This window comes from Heptranchias perlo, chromosome 36 (genome assembly GCF_035084215.1).
Source record: "Heptranchias perlo isolate sHepPer1 chromosome 36, sHepPer1.hap1, whole genome shotgun sequence".
Lineage (NCBI taxonomy): Eukaryota > Metazoa > Chordata > Chondrichthyes > Hexanchiformes > Hexanchidae > Heptranchias > Heptranchias perlo.
This window is the reverse complement of record NC_090360.1, coordinates 18,788,411-18,803,413: the sequence shown is the minus strand read 5'-3', so window position 1 is coordinate 18,803,413 and position 15,003 is coordinate 18,788,411. Positions and strand designations below refer to the sequence as shown.

Genomic DNA, 15,003 nt, shown 5'->3' with positions numbered 1-15,003 from the left:
GCCCAACACAGTCAAAGAGCCTGCCAACATTCACTATCTAGGTTCACATTGGGTGAGGTACTGGACGGTTAACGGTGCCCATGGAATTTTACTGCACTAAGCACAGGAGCAGGGAGTAAATAGGCGCAAAAGAACTCTGTGTGTCACTCAATCTATCTATTTCTGGGTAAATCAATCTGTACCTCTTTGGCTGATAGTGTTTGGGGCTCAGTTGGTGGTACTCTCACCTCTGAGACAGGAGGTTGTGGGTTCAAGCCCCACTCCAGAGGCCTGAGCACAAAATCTAGGCTGACACTCCAGTGCAGTACTGAGGGAGTGCTGCATTGTTGGAGGTGCTGTCTTTCAGATGAGACATTAAACCAAGGTCCCGTCTACCCTCTCAGGTTGATATATAAGATCCCACGGCACTATTTTGAAGAAGAGCAGGGGAGTTCTCCCTGGTGTCCTGGCCAATATTTATCCCTCAACCAACATCAGATTATCTGGTCATTATCAAACTGCAGTTTGTGGGACCTTGCTGTGCGCAAATTGGCTGCCACATTTCCTATATTACAACAGTGACTACACTTCAGAAATACTTCATTGGCTGTAAAGCGCTTTGGGACATCCTGAGGTCGTGAAAAGCGCTATATAAATGCAAGTCTTTCTTTTTCTGTATCTCTGGGTCGGTCGGTCTGTCTGTACCTCTGTGACTGACAATCTAACTTTCACCTGTTCAACACCCACCTGGAAAACAATCCTTTCATTCAACTGTGAGTTTCTGGTTTGGTGTTTGGTTCTTGACTGAATGTAAAATCTTTCATTGGGTAGAAGGCATACTTTCACAAAGAATTTTGAAGTCCCTGATGGTGACCGGAGGTTTCTTACTTTGATTAAAGTGACCATAAGCCGTTCCATTTCCTGTTCATATTGTACAGCGAGCCAGAGCCTGCCAATATTTCCCTCCGGATAATCTGTCTCACTATCTTCCTCTGGAAACTTGTATAAATCTGGAATTAAGGCTCCCAGGGCACATGCTCCTGTTTTTGGAGATGGAGAAAAAGGTAATGATTGAATTGCTATCAGTGGGGAGTGGATAATAATATGATAAGGAATGGACTGAGAAAAGGCTGCTCAGATCACCTAGCTCATTCTGCCCAATAAACCATGTTCTGTAAACACTGCCCTGATTGTTCAGGGGTGTTTGCGTCACTCAGTACAGGACTGAAACATATCAACCAGGAAACATCAGATTTCAAATGTGCACTGACAACACCCAACTCTATCTCACCACCACCTCTCGACCGCTCCACTGCCTCTGATTTCTCATGCTGCCTGTCCAACATCCAGTATTGGATGAGCAGAAAGTTCCTCCAATTAAATATTGGGAAGACTGAAGCCATTGTCTTCGGTCCCCGCCACAAACTCTGTTCCCTGGCCACCGACTCCATCCCTCTCCCTGGCTACTCTCTGAGGCTGAACCAGACCGTTCGCAACTTCGGCATCCTATATGACCCTGAGGTGAGCTTCCAACCCCATATCCTCTCCACCTCTAAGACCGCCTTTTCCCACCTCCGTAATATCACTCGTCTCCACCCCTGCCTCAGCCCATCTGCTGCTGAAACCCTCATCCATGCCTTTGTTACCTGCAGACTCGACTATGCCAATGCTCTCCTGGCCGGCCTCCCATCTTCCAACTTCTGTAAACTTCAGCTCATTCAAAACTTTGCTGCCCGTATCCTAACTTGCACCAAGTCCCATTCACCCATCACCCCTGTGCTCACTAACTTACATTGGCTCCCGGTCTGGCAACACTTCAAATTTAAAATTCTCATCATTGTGTTCAAATCCCTCCATGGCCTTGCCCGTCCCGATATCTGTAACCTCTTCCAGCCCTACAACCCTCCAAGAACTCTGCATTCCTCCAATTCTGGCCTCTTAAGCATCCCCAATTTCCTTTGCTCCACCATTGGCGGCCATGCCATCAGCTGTCTAGCCCCTAAGTTCTGGAATGCCCTCCCTAAACCTCTCTGCCTCCCTACCTCTGTCTTCTCCTTTAAGACGCTCCTTAAAACCTACCTCTTTGACTAAGCTTTTGTTCACCTGTCCCAATATCTTACATGACTCGGTGTCAAATTTTGTTTGCTAACGCTCCTGTGAAGTGCCTTGGGATGTTTTACTATGTTAAAGTTGCTATATAAATGCAAGTTGTTGTTGCTGAAACTCCAGCTTCAACCCCTGGTCTGTGCAGAGTTGGCTGATCTCAGCTTGGGCGCTCGTATGGATTATAAGATTGGCCTCAGTCAGCCTGTATTAGGAGGAGGGAATCAACCCAGGCTCCAGTATTTTACAGTGAGAGCTCTAGGTGCAGGGTCAGTGTTTTACAGTGAGAGCTCTAGGTGCAGGGTCAGTATTAAGATTCAAAACTAGGAAAGGAAACATGTCGCGATCCGGCAACACCAAGCTTGAGTTTTAGAAGCTTGAGGATTATGGGAGGATGGAAGACTGACAAGGGCATAAGGAGTTCTTCCCGATTTCTATCCAGCAACACCCTGCTAGAAAGTGCTCTTTCTTGGACGCCAGCTGAAGATAGGACTAGGCTGAGCTGAGACATTTCCTGTCCCAAGGACACAGAGGCATCTCTATCGCTGCCCACACTGACATCAACTAATTCAGCACAGACCGGAGAATGAGATTATGTCGAGTTTACCCTATTCAAGGTTACTCATCTGTGTTAATAAACACAGAAACCATTGAAATTCAGACATAGGAACTTAGCGAGGAAGCATGCAGGCTGAAAATAAAGAGACATTATTTATTATTTTTTCCAAATGTCACTAATGAAAATCTGGTTTAAATATTCCAGGACCCTACCCATAGACTCAAACAACGAATGGTGTAGATCCAGGTTACTGTTGGCTGGACTGTCAGCTCCAACACATTTGTCATTCCCCAGATGTAACCGCTCTCGCACATGATACTTTGGTGGGACGACGAACTGGACATTTTTAATCCTGGAAAGAAAAGGGTTTTTTGACATCAGTCTGTGATGCTAACAATGTCTGATGTTACTCAGAGCATGGAGCTGCTGGAGGGATAGACTGACAGGTGAGATATGTTTATAGGTAACAGAGACCTCCTGTTTGTACAGTCCCACTGGAATGTTCTACTGGCTGCTAGAAATGTTGAAACTGTAGATATGTGGAACTGGTCAAAAATTGAATGTCAGTCTAGCATCCCTCTGGCTTAGTGCTTGAATGTGCAGCAGGGGCTGAGCCACACAGACAAACTCAGGTTCTGTTGGCAGTCCACATAAAGATTTCAGCCTTGGCTCAGTGGTAGCACTCTTATCTCTGATGTCAGAAGGTTGTGGGTTCAAGTCCCACTCCAGAGACTTGAGCACATAATCCAGGCTGACACTCCAGTGGAGTACAGAAGGAGTGCGGCACTGTCAGAGGTGTCGTCTTTCAGCTGAGGCATTAAACTAAAGCTCATCTACCCTCTCAGGTGAATGTAAAAGATCCCAGGGCACAATTTGAAGAAAAGCAGAGTTCTCCTCAGTGTCCTAGCCAATATTTATCCCTCAACCAATAGCACTAAAACAAATGATCTGATCATTATCTCATTGCTATTTGTGGGATCTTGCTGTGTGCAAATTGGCTGCCGCGTTTCCTACATTACAACAGTGACTACACTTCAAAAGTACTTCATTGGCTGTAAAGCGTTTTGGGACGTCCTGAAGTTGTGAAAGGCACTATATAAATGCAAAGAGTAGCCTGCCAGCACACCACACACTAGCGGTGAAAGTGCTGGAAAGGGTGCCTGAGATGAGGCACCAAGTGGTTACTGGCAGCTGAGAACCATACCCAGAACCAGATAAACCGAGGCACCATCTACATTTTCAGCTGGATGTTAAGGATCTCATGGCACTGGATGAGGAAGCACAAAGGAGTCTCCTGGTGTCCTGGCCAACATTCTCAACCAGCAACCCCGAAAAGAGATTCATTTGCTGTTCATGAGGACCTTGCTGCATTCACCTACATTACAACAGCGAGCACACTTCAAAAGTAATTCATTGGTTGTAAAACTTTGGGGACATGATCTGAAGATATGATAAGCTGCTATATAAATGCAACTTCTCTCTTTCCTAATTTTCAGTCTAAGGAGAGCCCCCTCCCTCTCCACCAGTATATTTTCGTGTTCCATACCAGTCTTCTTACGGTCTCTCTGAGTGAGACTAGTTAGTGCCAACTAATGCAGAACGATGAGCATTTTTGTGCTGGGATTCACAGCCACGAAGAACTGGGTTGAGATTCCCTCAAACTAAATTTCATTTGAGATCCCTTTAGCCGGCAGAGAGAGAAGAGTCTCATCCCATTAATTTGATTGGATAGAAACCCATGTGAAAAAGTGGAGTATTGGCCCATGGCAGCACTCAGTCAGTCCATATATTAACTCTTTAATTGAAAGTCCACTTACCTTTGAACTACTGGCTGGCTGGAGAAGCTCAAGAGTGCAGCCTGATGTTGATTGTTGCTATTGGTTGATGATGAAGTGTGTGCCAGGGACAAAGTGGAGTACAAATCTTGGTAAATACGACTGGAACATTTCGCCCTCCAGAGGTAAACAGCAACTCCAATCAAGAGGAAGAAGAAGATGCCTCCAATTATCACTGCAGCTTCAACAGAAAGATCAGAGATCAATGGTACATCATCTGAGCAACCCAAGCACAAACTAAATACACTTGTTGTATTTTATTTTCCAATTGTACCCACCCAGCCCAGCCGCTCAAAAGCACAGATCCCAGCAGCCCTCCGATGCCTCAGTGGAGTACCCACTTTCCTACCTGGGCCTAGACAGTGTGGATCAATGGACTATTCAACTGTGAAATACATCACAGTCAACCCCAATCCTGTCCTCACTTGACATCCACAAGTACACATATTTCAGCTGGAGTCACTCGATACGAATCTGGAAAGGAAGTCCTGGCTGATTTTTTTTTCAAAAAATATACTTTATTCATAAAATTTGCAGCAATACATACAATACAGTTGTCATATCACATTCCAAACATACACAACACAGATCATACAATTTGCAGGTAACATCAAGTACAGTTCAATGAACACACTGGACACAATCACAGTTCATGACACTCTAGGGTGCCTCATTGCATTACACTCAATACAGATTATTGATAACAGGTACGTTACAGATTCTTTACAGGTGCATTACAGATTCATTTCAGTTACATTACATTAATTCGAATTTTACATTCTGCCCGAGGGGGTTTTTCCCTGATTGCAGCCCCTCGGTATACAATGGCGGGAAGGCTCTAAACGGTTGCCTTTCCCCACAGAGCCTTTGCGGCGGCCGCACCCATCCTCAGTGCGTCCCTAAGCACGTAGTCCTGGACCTTGGAATGTGCCAGTCTGCAACACTCGGTCGAGGACAGCTCCTTGCACTGGAAGACCAGCAAGTTTCGGGCAGACCAAAGGGCGTCTTTCACCAAGTTGATGGTCTTCCAGCAGCAGTTGATGTCCGTCTCAGTGTGCGTCCCCGGGAACAGCCCATAGAGCACAGAATCCTGTGTTACAGAACTGCTCGGGATGAACCTGGACAGATACCACTGCATCTCTCTCCAGACCTTCTTTGCAAAGGCACATTCCAGAAGGAGATGGCTGACGGTCTCGTCTCCACCGCAGCCTCCTCGGGGACAGCGCACGGTGGCGCAGAGAGTCCGGGAGTACATGAAGGATCTGACGGGAAGGGCCCTTCTCACCACCAGCCAAGCTAGGTCTTGGTGCTTGTTTGAAAGCTCTGGCGATGAGGCGTTCTGCCAAATGACATTGACAGTCTGCTCGGGGAACCAACCGACAGGATCCACCATCTCCTTTTCCTGCAGGGTCTCGAGGACGTTACGTGCGGACCACTTGCTGATCGCCTTGTGGTCAAAGGTGTTTTTCTGCACAAACATTTCCACGAAGGACAGGTGGGGTGGAACGGTCCAACTGGTCGGAGCGTTCCGTGGCAGCGTGGCCAGGCCCATCCTTCGCAACACCGGGGACAGGTAGAACCTCAGCACGTAGTGACACTTTGTGTTTGCGTACCGAGGGTCTATGCACAGCTTGATGCAGCCGCACACAAAGGTGGCCATCAGGATGAGGGCCACGTTGGGCACGCCTTTCCCCCCTTTCTCTGGAGATTTGTACATCGTGACCCTGCGGACACGGTCCATTTTTGATCTCCAGATAAAGCAGAAGATGGCTCGGGTGACTGTCGCGGCGCAGGAGCGAGGTATGGGCCAGACCTGCGCCACGTACAGCAACACCGAGAGCACCTCGCACCTGATGACCAGGTTCTTGCCCACGATCGAGAGGGATGGTCGATCCCACAGTCCCAGTTTCTGCTTAACCTTGGAAATACGCTCCTCCCAGTTTTTGGTGCACGCCCCGGCCCCCCCGAACCAGATCCCCAGCACCTTCAGGTAATCCGACCTGATGGTGAAGAGGACTAAGGATCGGTCGGTCCAGTTCCCAAAGAACATGGCCCCGCTCTTGCTACGATTTACCCTGGCCCCCGAGGCCAGTTCGAACTGGTCGCAGATGCTCATCAATCTGCGGACCGACAGCTGATCCAAGCAAAAGACGGTGACGTCGTCCATGTAGAGGGAGGCCTTGACCTGAGTGCCTCTGCTGCCTGGGATCGTCACCCCTCTTATGCCCACATCCCTCCTAATGGACTCAGCAAAGGGCTCGATGCAACACACGAACAAGACGGAGGAGAGTCCTGGCTGATATTTCCCCTCTCTCTGGCCCAAGGGTTCTGATCATCGGCAGCTCCAACAGCTGCTCCAGACGGAGATCAGCCAACGGCACAGACTGAAAATTGAACCAGAACCTTCCTGACCCGTGGGTTTAGAGTGCTGTCTTTAAAGGCCAGGGATGTCCACCACACAGGCTAAATCCAGGTCTTTACAGGTTCTTTGAATACGCACGATTTTGACTTTGGCTCAGTTCCAGCTCTTTAAATTTGCACAATTGGAAAAAGCTGCTCCAGGCTGGTTGGATTTAGACCAATCAGAGAGCAGCCTTTTTTGCACCAATCAGGATTACATTTTTTAATAGTCCTAGCAGTTTAAAGAGGAGGTTGGAGATTGGGTAGAGGCGGAGAGATAGACAGGGGAGGGAGAAGGATTGAGATTTATAGTTCTTGCTGAAGCTACTGCTACAGGGAGATCTCTCCCTACCCTCAAGTGTCCAATCCCTGGCACCTAGAACAGGTCGTCATTCACAGTGCTCTGGTCCTGACAACTGACTGACTCCAGCAACTATTGTAAACAATTTTACAACACCAAGTTATAGTCCAGCAATTTTATTTTAAATTCACAAGCTTTCGGAGGCTTCCTCCTTCGTCAGGTGAACGATGTGAAAATGAAATCCTCGAAAAATCATTTTCACATTGTTCACCTTGGTGTTGTAAAATTATTTACAATTGTCAACCCCAGTCCATCACCGGCATCTCCACATCATGACCAGCAACTATGTCCAAGCTTAGCATCAAAGCCCAGCTTCACAGTTAGTTGTAAATGGTCTGTCTCATGGTCATGTGGCATGGATTGCATGGTGCACTCTGGGCACTGTAGTTCCTCCAGGAGCAGCAGGAAAACCACAACTCCCATAATGCATCTCTCTCCCTCACGCACAGAATTTATCAGCAGCAGCACCCAAGGCCAGGACTGAAATTTCAGCTTTGGGACCAGGGTTGCCAACCCTCCAGGATTGCCCTGGAGTCTCCAGGAATTACAGATTAATCTCCCGGACACTGCTGTGAGCAACCCGGGAGAAAAGTAATAGGGGCATTAAAAAAATTGTGTTTTTTTCAATTTCCTCCGAACACTTTCGTTTATTAATCATAAAATATTGGAGATGGGAGAAAAGGCCGGTCAACGGACAATCAAGAAACATCCAATCGGATTTAATGAAATGTCTGTTTGCTTTCCCATTGGCTGGGAAGGGGCACCCTGAGGATGGCCGTGTTTGGTGACCAATCGTGGGCCAGGACGGCTGGAGGCAGGAGGTCATGTGATGAAACCTCCAGGAATACGTCCAACCAGAGTTGGCAACCCTATTTGGGACTGAAGCGAAATGCAAGCCCCAGGAGGGCCAGAAAAAGGGATTGGCCTATGCAGGGAGACTTCTTACAGGTCTTGTAAAATTAAAGAGGCAATTTTATGGGTCGGTTTAATGATGGTTGGAGACTGTACTGGAATTCTTAATACCGACCTCAGGGAATCAGTGGTGTCCTGGTTTCCTCATGCTGGTGTAATTGTCCTTTATGATTAATACTTGCAAAGTAAGAAGGGTCAATTCAGATAAGTTGCACTCCCATTGCTGAGTCTCATTTGATGGCAGAATGGATCGGGATTGGGCGTGAGTCTGATTCCTGGATGTGAGTGCACTTGATTCACACAAATCCTGATTTTCTGGTGGTAGATTTTAATGACTAGAAAATCAGGATTTGTGTGAATCAAGTGCACTCACATCCACACCAGATTCTCTGTTCTCTGCTCCTGTCGTTGGGAATGCACCATCGCTGAATTGATCCTGTAGATTCCACATGTAAAATAACAAAAGGGAGAACTTGCTGATTACTCACTCCCACCCTGCACAGTGCACTCACTCACTGCTCTGTCTATCTCCCCCTCCCTCTACACAGTGCACTCACTCACTGCTCTGTCTATCTCCCCCTCCCTCTACACAGTGCACTCACTCACTGCTCTGTCTATCTCCCCCTCCCTCTACACAGTGCACTCACTCACTGCTCTGTCTATCTCCCCCTCCCTCTACACAGTGCACTCACTCACTGCTCTGTCTATCTCCCCCTCCCTCTACACAGTGCACTCACTCACTGCTCTGTCTATCTCCCCCTCCCTCTACACAGTGCACTCACTCACTGCTCTGTCTATCTCCCCCTCCCTCCACACAGTGCACTCACTCACTGCTCTGTCTATCTCACCCTCCCTCTACACAGTGCACTCACTCACTGCTCTGTCTATCTCACCCTCCCTCTACACAGTGCACTCACTCACTGCTCTGTCTATCTCCCCCTCCCTCTACACAGTGCACTCACTCACTGCTCTGTCTATCTCCCCCTCCCTCTACACAGTGCACTCACTCACTGCTCTGTCTATCTCCCCCTCCCTCTACACAGTGCACTCACTCACTGCTCTGTCTATCTCCCCCTCCCTCCACACAGTGCACTCACTCACTGCTCTGTCTATCTCACCCTCCCTCTACACAGTGCACTCACTCACTGCTCTGTATATCTCACCCTCCCTCTACACAGTGCACTCACTCACTGCTCTGTATATCTCACCCTCCCTCTACACAGTGCACTCACTCACTGCTCTGTATATCTCACCCTCCCTCCACACAGTGCACTCACTCACTGCTCTGTATATCTCACCCTCCCTCTACACAGTGCACTCACTCACTGCTCTGTATATCTCACCCTCCCGCTACATCGGGAAACTTTGTTTATTACTCTCGTCTCACTTTTAATTTTAAAAAGCTGGAAGCAGTTCCGCTGTGACAGACACAATGGGGTAAATCTTGTGAGGCTCTGGGTCCCAGCCTCGGAGCTCTTCGCCTGGTTTTGTAGCCACTGAAATCCCTACCCCGCCGCCCTGTGGAATTTCCAGTGAGTGCCGGCTTTGTGCGAGGCTTTATCGGTGATGCGGTCTCTTAGAAAATAAGCACATTAATGTCGTGCAGCCTGAGGTTTCAGCTGGGCTACGCTGAGAGCGGAGGTAGGAAACTCCCTGCTGATTCTTTGTTGCTTCAAATACTCGGGATGTGCTCCGGTCACACGGGGATTGCAGCCTGCTCCTTACTTTCAGAAACAATGATGTGGAGATGCCGGTGATGGACTGGGGTTGACAATTGTAAACAATTTTACAGCACCAAGTTATAGTCCAACAATTTTATTTGAAATTCACAAGCTTTCGGAGGCTTCCTCCTTCCTCAGGTGAATGTTGTGGAAATGAAATCCTCGAACCCTTCGCATTTATAAATCACAGAACAATACCTGGTGATTACAGATAGTCTTTCCAACTGCCCGTTGCCAAGGCAATCACAGTGTGCAGACAGAGAGGTGTTACCTACAAGTCCACCGAATATACAAACAACCAAAAAAAAACAGAGAGAGAGGCAGAAACATAGAAAAGACAGCAAATGACTCGTTATATTAAAAACAGATAACATTTGTTCGCTGGTGGGGTTACGTGTAGCGTGACATGAACCCAAGATCCCGGTTGAGGCCGTCCTCATGGGTGCGGAACTTGGCTATCAATTTCTGCTCAACGATTTTGCGTTGTCGTGTGTCTCAAAGGCCGCCTTGGAGTATGCTTACCCGAAGGTCGGTGGCTGAATGTCCTTGACTGCTGAAGTGTTCCCCGACTGGGAGGGAACCCTCCTGTCTGGTGATTGTTGCGCGGTGTCCGTTCATCCGTTGTTGCAGTGTCTGCATGGTCTCGCCAATGTACCATGCTCCGGGGCATCCTTTCCTGCAACGTATGAGGTAGACAACGTTGGCCGAGTCACAGGAGTATGAACCATGCACCTGGTGGGTGGTGTCCTCTCGTGTGATGGTGGTATCTGTGTCGAAGATCTGGCATGTCTTGCAGAGGTTACCGTGGCAGGGTTGTGTGGTGTCGTGGATGCTGTTCTCCTGAAAGCTGGGTAATTTGCTGCGAACGATGGTCTGTTTGAGGTTGGGTGGCTGTTTAAAGGCGAGTAGTGGAAGTGTGGGGATGGCCATAGCGAGGTGTTCGTCGTCATTGATGACATGTTGAAGGCTGCAGAGAACATGGCGTAGTTTCTCCGCTCCGGGGAAGTACTGGACGACGAAGGGTACTCTGTTGGTTGCGTCCCGTGTTAGTCTTCTGAGGAGGTCTATGCGATTTTTCGCTGTGGCCCGTCGGAACTGTCGATCGATGAGTCGAGCGTCATATCCCATTCTTACTAGGGCGTCTTTCAGCGTCTGTAGGTGTCCATCGCGTTCCTCCTCGTCTGAGCAGACCCTGTGAATTCGCAGGGCCTGTCCATAGGGGTTGGCCTCTTCGACGTGGTTAGGTTGGAAGCTGGAAAAGTGGAGCATCGTGAGGTTGTCCGTGGGCTTGCAGTAGAGTGAGGTGCTGAGGTGCCCATCTTTGATGGAGATTCGTGTGTCCAAGAAAGAAACTGATTCTGAGGAGTAGTCCATGGTGAGCTTGATGGTGGGATGGAACTTGTTGATGTTATCGTGTAGTCTCTTTAGTGATTCCTCGCCGTGGGTCCATAGAAAGAAAATGTCGTCGATGTATCTGGTGTATAGTGTTGGTTGGAGATCCTGTGCAGTGAAGAAGTCATGCTCGAACTTGTGGATGAAAATGTTGGCGTATTGGGGTGCGAATTTGGTCCCCATGGCTGTTCCGTGTGTTTGGGTAAAGAACTGGTTATCGAAGGTGAAGACATTGTGATCCAGGATGAAGCGGATGAGTTGTAGGATAGCGTCTGGAGATTAGCTGTTGTTGGTGTTGAGTATTGATGCTGTCGCAGCGATGCCGTCATCGTGGGGGATACTGGTGTAGAGTGCCGAGACGTCCATCGTGGTGAGAAGTGTTCCTGGTTCAACTGGTCCGTGGGTACTGAGTTTTTGTAGGAAGTCTGTAGTGTCGCAACCTTCGGGTAAGCATACTCCAAGGCGGCCTTTGAGACACACGACAACGCAAAATCGTTGAGCAGAAATTGATAGCCAAGTTCCGCACCCATGAGGACGGCCTCAACCGGGATCTTGGGTTCATGTCACGCTACACGTAACCCCACCAGCGAACAAATGTTATCTGTTTTTAATATAACGGGTCATTTGCTGTCTTTTCTATGTTTCTGCCTCTCTCTCTCTGTTTTTTTTTTGGTTGTTTGTATATTCGGTGGACTTGTAGGTAACACCTCTCTGTCTGCACACTGTGATTGCCTTGGCAACGGGCAGTTGGAAAGACTATCTGTAATCACCAGGTATTGTTCTGTGATTTATAAATGCGAAGGGTTCAAGGATTTCATTTCCACAACATTCACCTGAGGAAGGAGGAAGTCTCCGAAAGCTTGTGAATTTCAAATAAAATTGTTGGACTATAACTTGGTGTTGTAAAATTGTTTACAATTTTCAGAAACAAGGAAGATTCGGAGACAAAAGACCAACGCGCCAGTCTGAGCAGAATTCACCCTCTCAAGAGATCAAAAAAACACAAACGCTGGAATAATATTTGATTTTTAATAATATCTATAAGTAGAAAATAACTGGAACCCACACCACAAGTTCAAAAAATAATTTAAAATGTTAATGGAATGTTAGTCTTTATCTCAAGAAGGCTGAAATACAAAGGGTTGGAAGTTATGACACAGCTGTACAGAGCTCTGGTTACACTCCATCTGGAGTACTGTGTTCAGTTCTGGTGACCACACTTCTGGAAGGATAAATTGGCCAAGGAGAGGATGCAGCCCAGATTCACCAGAATGATACGGGGCTAAAGGGGTTAAATTATGAGGACAGGTTGCATAGACTAGGCTTGTATTCCCTTGAGTGTAGAAGATTAAAGGGTGACCTAATTGAGGTGTTTAAGATGATGAAAGGATTTGGTAGGGTAGATGGAGAGACACTGGTGGTGGAATCCAGAATAAGGAGGCATAACTTTAAAATTAGAGTAAGGTCGTTCAGGGGTGATGTCAGGAAGCACTTCTTCACACAAAGGGTAGTGGAAATCTGGAACTCTCTCCCACAAAAAACTGTTGAGGCTGGGGATCAATTGAAAATTTCAAAACTGAGATTGATAGATTTTTGTTAAGCAAGGGTATTAAAGGTTATGGAACTAAGACTGATCTTAACAAGATGGAGTTAAGATACAGATTGGTCATGATCTAATTGAATGGCAGAACAGGCTCGAGGGGCTGAATGGCCTCCTCCTGTTCCTATGTACATTCCACACCTGAAAAGATTGATCCCGGGTCGAAGGGTGAGGTCAGAACATTGACCTGTTTTTCTCTTTCAGACGCTGACTGACTGTTGTGTTCTGCCAACACTTTCTATTTTTATTCCACTTTTACATCAAGCTTGCTCAACTGTCCGTCCATTGTGTTCTGCCACCAGGACAGGTTCTAACTCAAGTCTCACACATGAGATTCTTGAGCCACTCCATAGGGAAGAGTAGCTGAGGTGGTTATCCATTTCCTTCACCTACCCTTTAGGAGGGAGGGACACCCACAGCCAGCGGATGCAAGTACCCCCGCTGGACATCAACCCAGTATTCAGAGTTGGTCCTCTCTCCATTCACCAGGGCTGTCTGGAGCAGGGCCCGGACCCTTCACCTTCTGACTCAGAAGCGGGAATACTATGAACCAAACCGGGGGTCACTCCGTCCGGATGTGAGTGCCTCGCTGGATATCAACCCAGTATTTAGAGGCCGTATTCTAGTCTCCACTCACCAGGACTGTCTGGAGTGGGGCTCGAACCCTTCACCTTCTGACTCAGAGACAGGAATACTATCAACTGAGTCAGTGGTCAGCTTGCCAACCAATTCAGAAAAACTGAAACACAAAAGTTTATTAAGTGTTTTAGAGAACTCAGTGCTTAAGGCGAAAGCACCAACTGAAAGTTTTCACGGTAACTCCGTTTGTGTTTGCTGCGTCTTCTCTCAATATTGATAAGACAACTGAAATAAAAATATAAAAAAGACACTCCTTTCCCCTCGGATAAGTTAGGTGAGTAGCTGATCCGCACAGAGCAGGGAGGTCCCAGCTCCCAGTCTGTGATGAGTTAGCTAGAAAGACGTCGGGTTCAGGAGTCCCGGATTTGTGAGGGGAAAGTCGCTCAGCCTAATCCTGACCTCCCCTCACATCCAGACACTTGCAGCTCCAGCAGCAACCAGTTCCTGATCCTGATCACGACACCACACAACCCTGCCACGGCAACCTCTGCAAGACATGCCAGATCATCGACACAGATACCACCATCACACGAGAGGACACCACCCACCAGGTACATGGTTCATACTCCTGTGACTCGGCCAACGTTGTCTACCTCATACGTTGCAGGAAAGGATGCCCCGGAGCATGGTACATTGGCGAGACCATGCAGACACTGCGACAACGGATGAACGGACACCGCGCAACAATCGCCAGACAGGAGGGTTCCCTCCCAGTCGGGGAACACTTCAGCAGTCAAGGACATTCAGCCACCGATCTTCGGGTAAGCGTTCTCCAAGGCGGCCTTTGAGACACACGACAACGCAAAATCGTCGGGCAGAAATTGATAGCCAAGTTCCGCACCCATGAGGACGGCCTCAACCGGGATCTTGGATTCATGTCACGCTACACGTAACCCCACCAGCGAAAGAAAGTTATCTGTTTTTAATACAACGGGTCATTCTCTGTCTTTCTCTTCCTTTCGGATGTTTCTCTCTCTCTCTGTCTGTCTTTTGTTCTGGCCGTTTGTATATTCAGTGGTCCTGTAGGTAACATCTCTCTGTCTGAACACTTTGATTGCCTTGACAACGGGCAGTTGGAAAGATTATCTGCAATCACCAGGTATTGTTCTCTGACTATAAATGTGGTAACCTTCCATGGAATCCCACACTCACCTGACGAAGGAGAAAGCCTCTGAAAGCTTGTGATTTTCAAATAAAACAGTTGGACTATAACCTGGTGTTGTAAGATTCCTTACATACTGATCCTGATTGCCATCCAGTGGTTGCTGCTGGAGATGCAAGTGCCTGGATGTGAGGGGAGGACAGGATTAGGCTCAGGAGCTGTCGGGCCCCGATGGAACTTTCAGGTACCGAGGGGCGTAGTGTGCACCACGCTGGACATAGAACAGCCTTAAAGGGACCCCCTCCCCCAGCTAGAGGCCACTCCTGAATCATTCCAGGCACCACAAAAATGTCCCACCGCCCGCTGTCAGTCCTCCCATCACCCGCTGTCAGTCCTCCCA

At 48.0% G+C, this 15,003-nt stretch overlaps 1 protein-coding gene across 1 annotated transcript in view; it reads right to left on the bottom strand.

Moving 5' to 3' along the window:
- syt15 (synaptotagmin XV) overlaps positions 1-15,003 on the bottom strand; it is a 46,541-nt gene that overhangs the window by 16,951 nt on the left and 14,587 nt on the right. Inside the window, exons 4-7 of the mRNA XM_067972339.1 lie at positions 13,534-13,601; positions 4,459-4,657; positions 2,854-2,993; positions 727-1,019 (exon numbers count right to left, since the gene is read on the bottom strand). Coding sequence (XP_067828440.1) covers positions 727-1,019; positions 2,854-2,993; positions 4,459-4,657; positions 13,534-13,601 — 700 coding nt within the window. The remainder of the gene's footprint in view (positions 1-726; positions 1,020-2,853; positions 2,994-4,458; positions 4,658-13,533; positions 13,602-15,003) is intronic.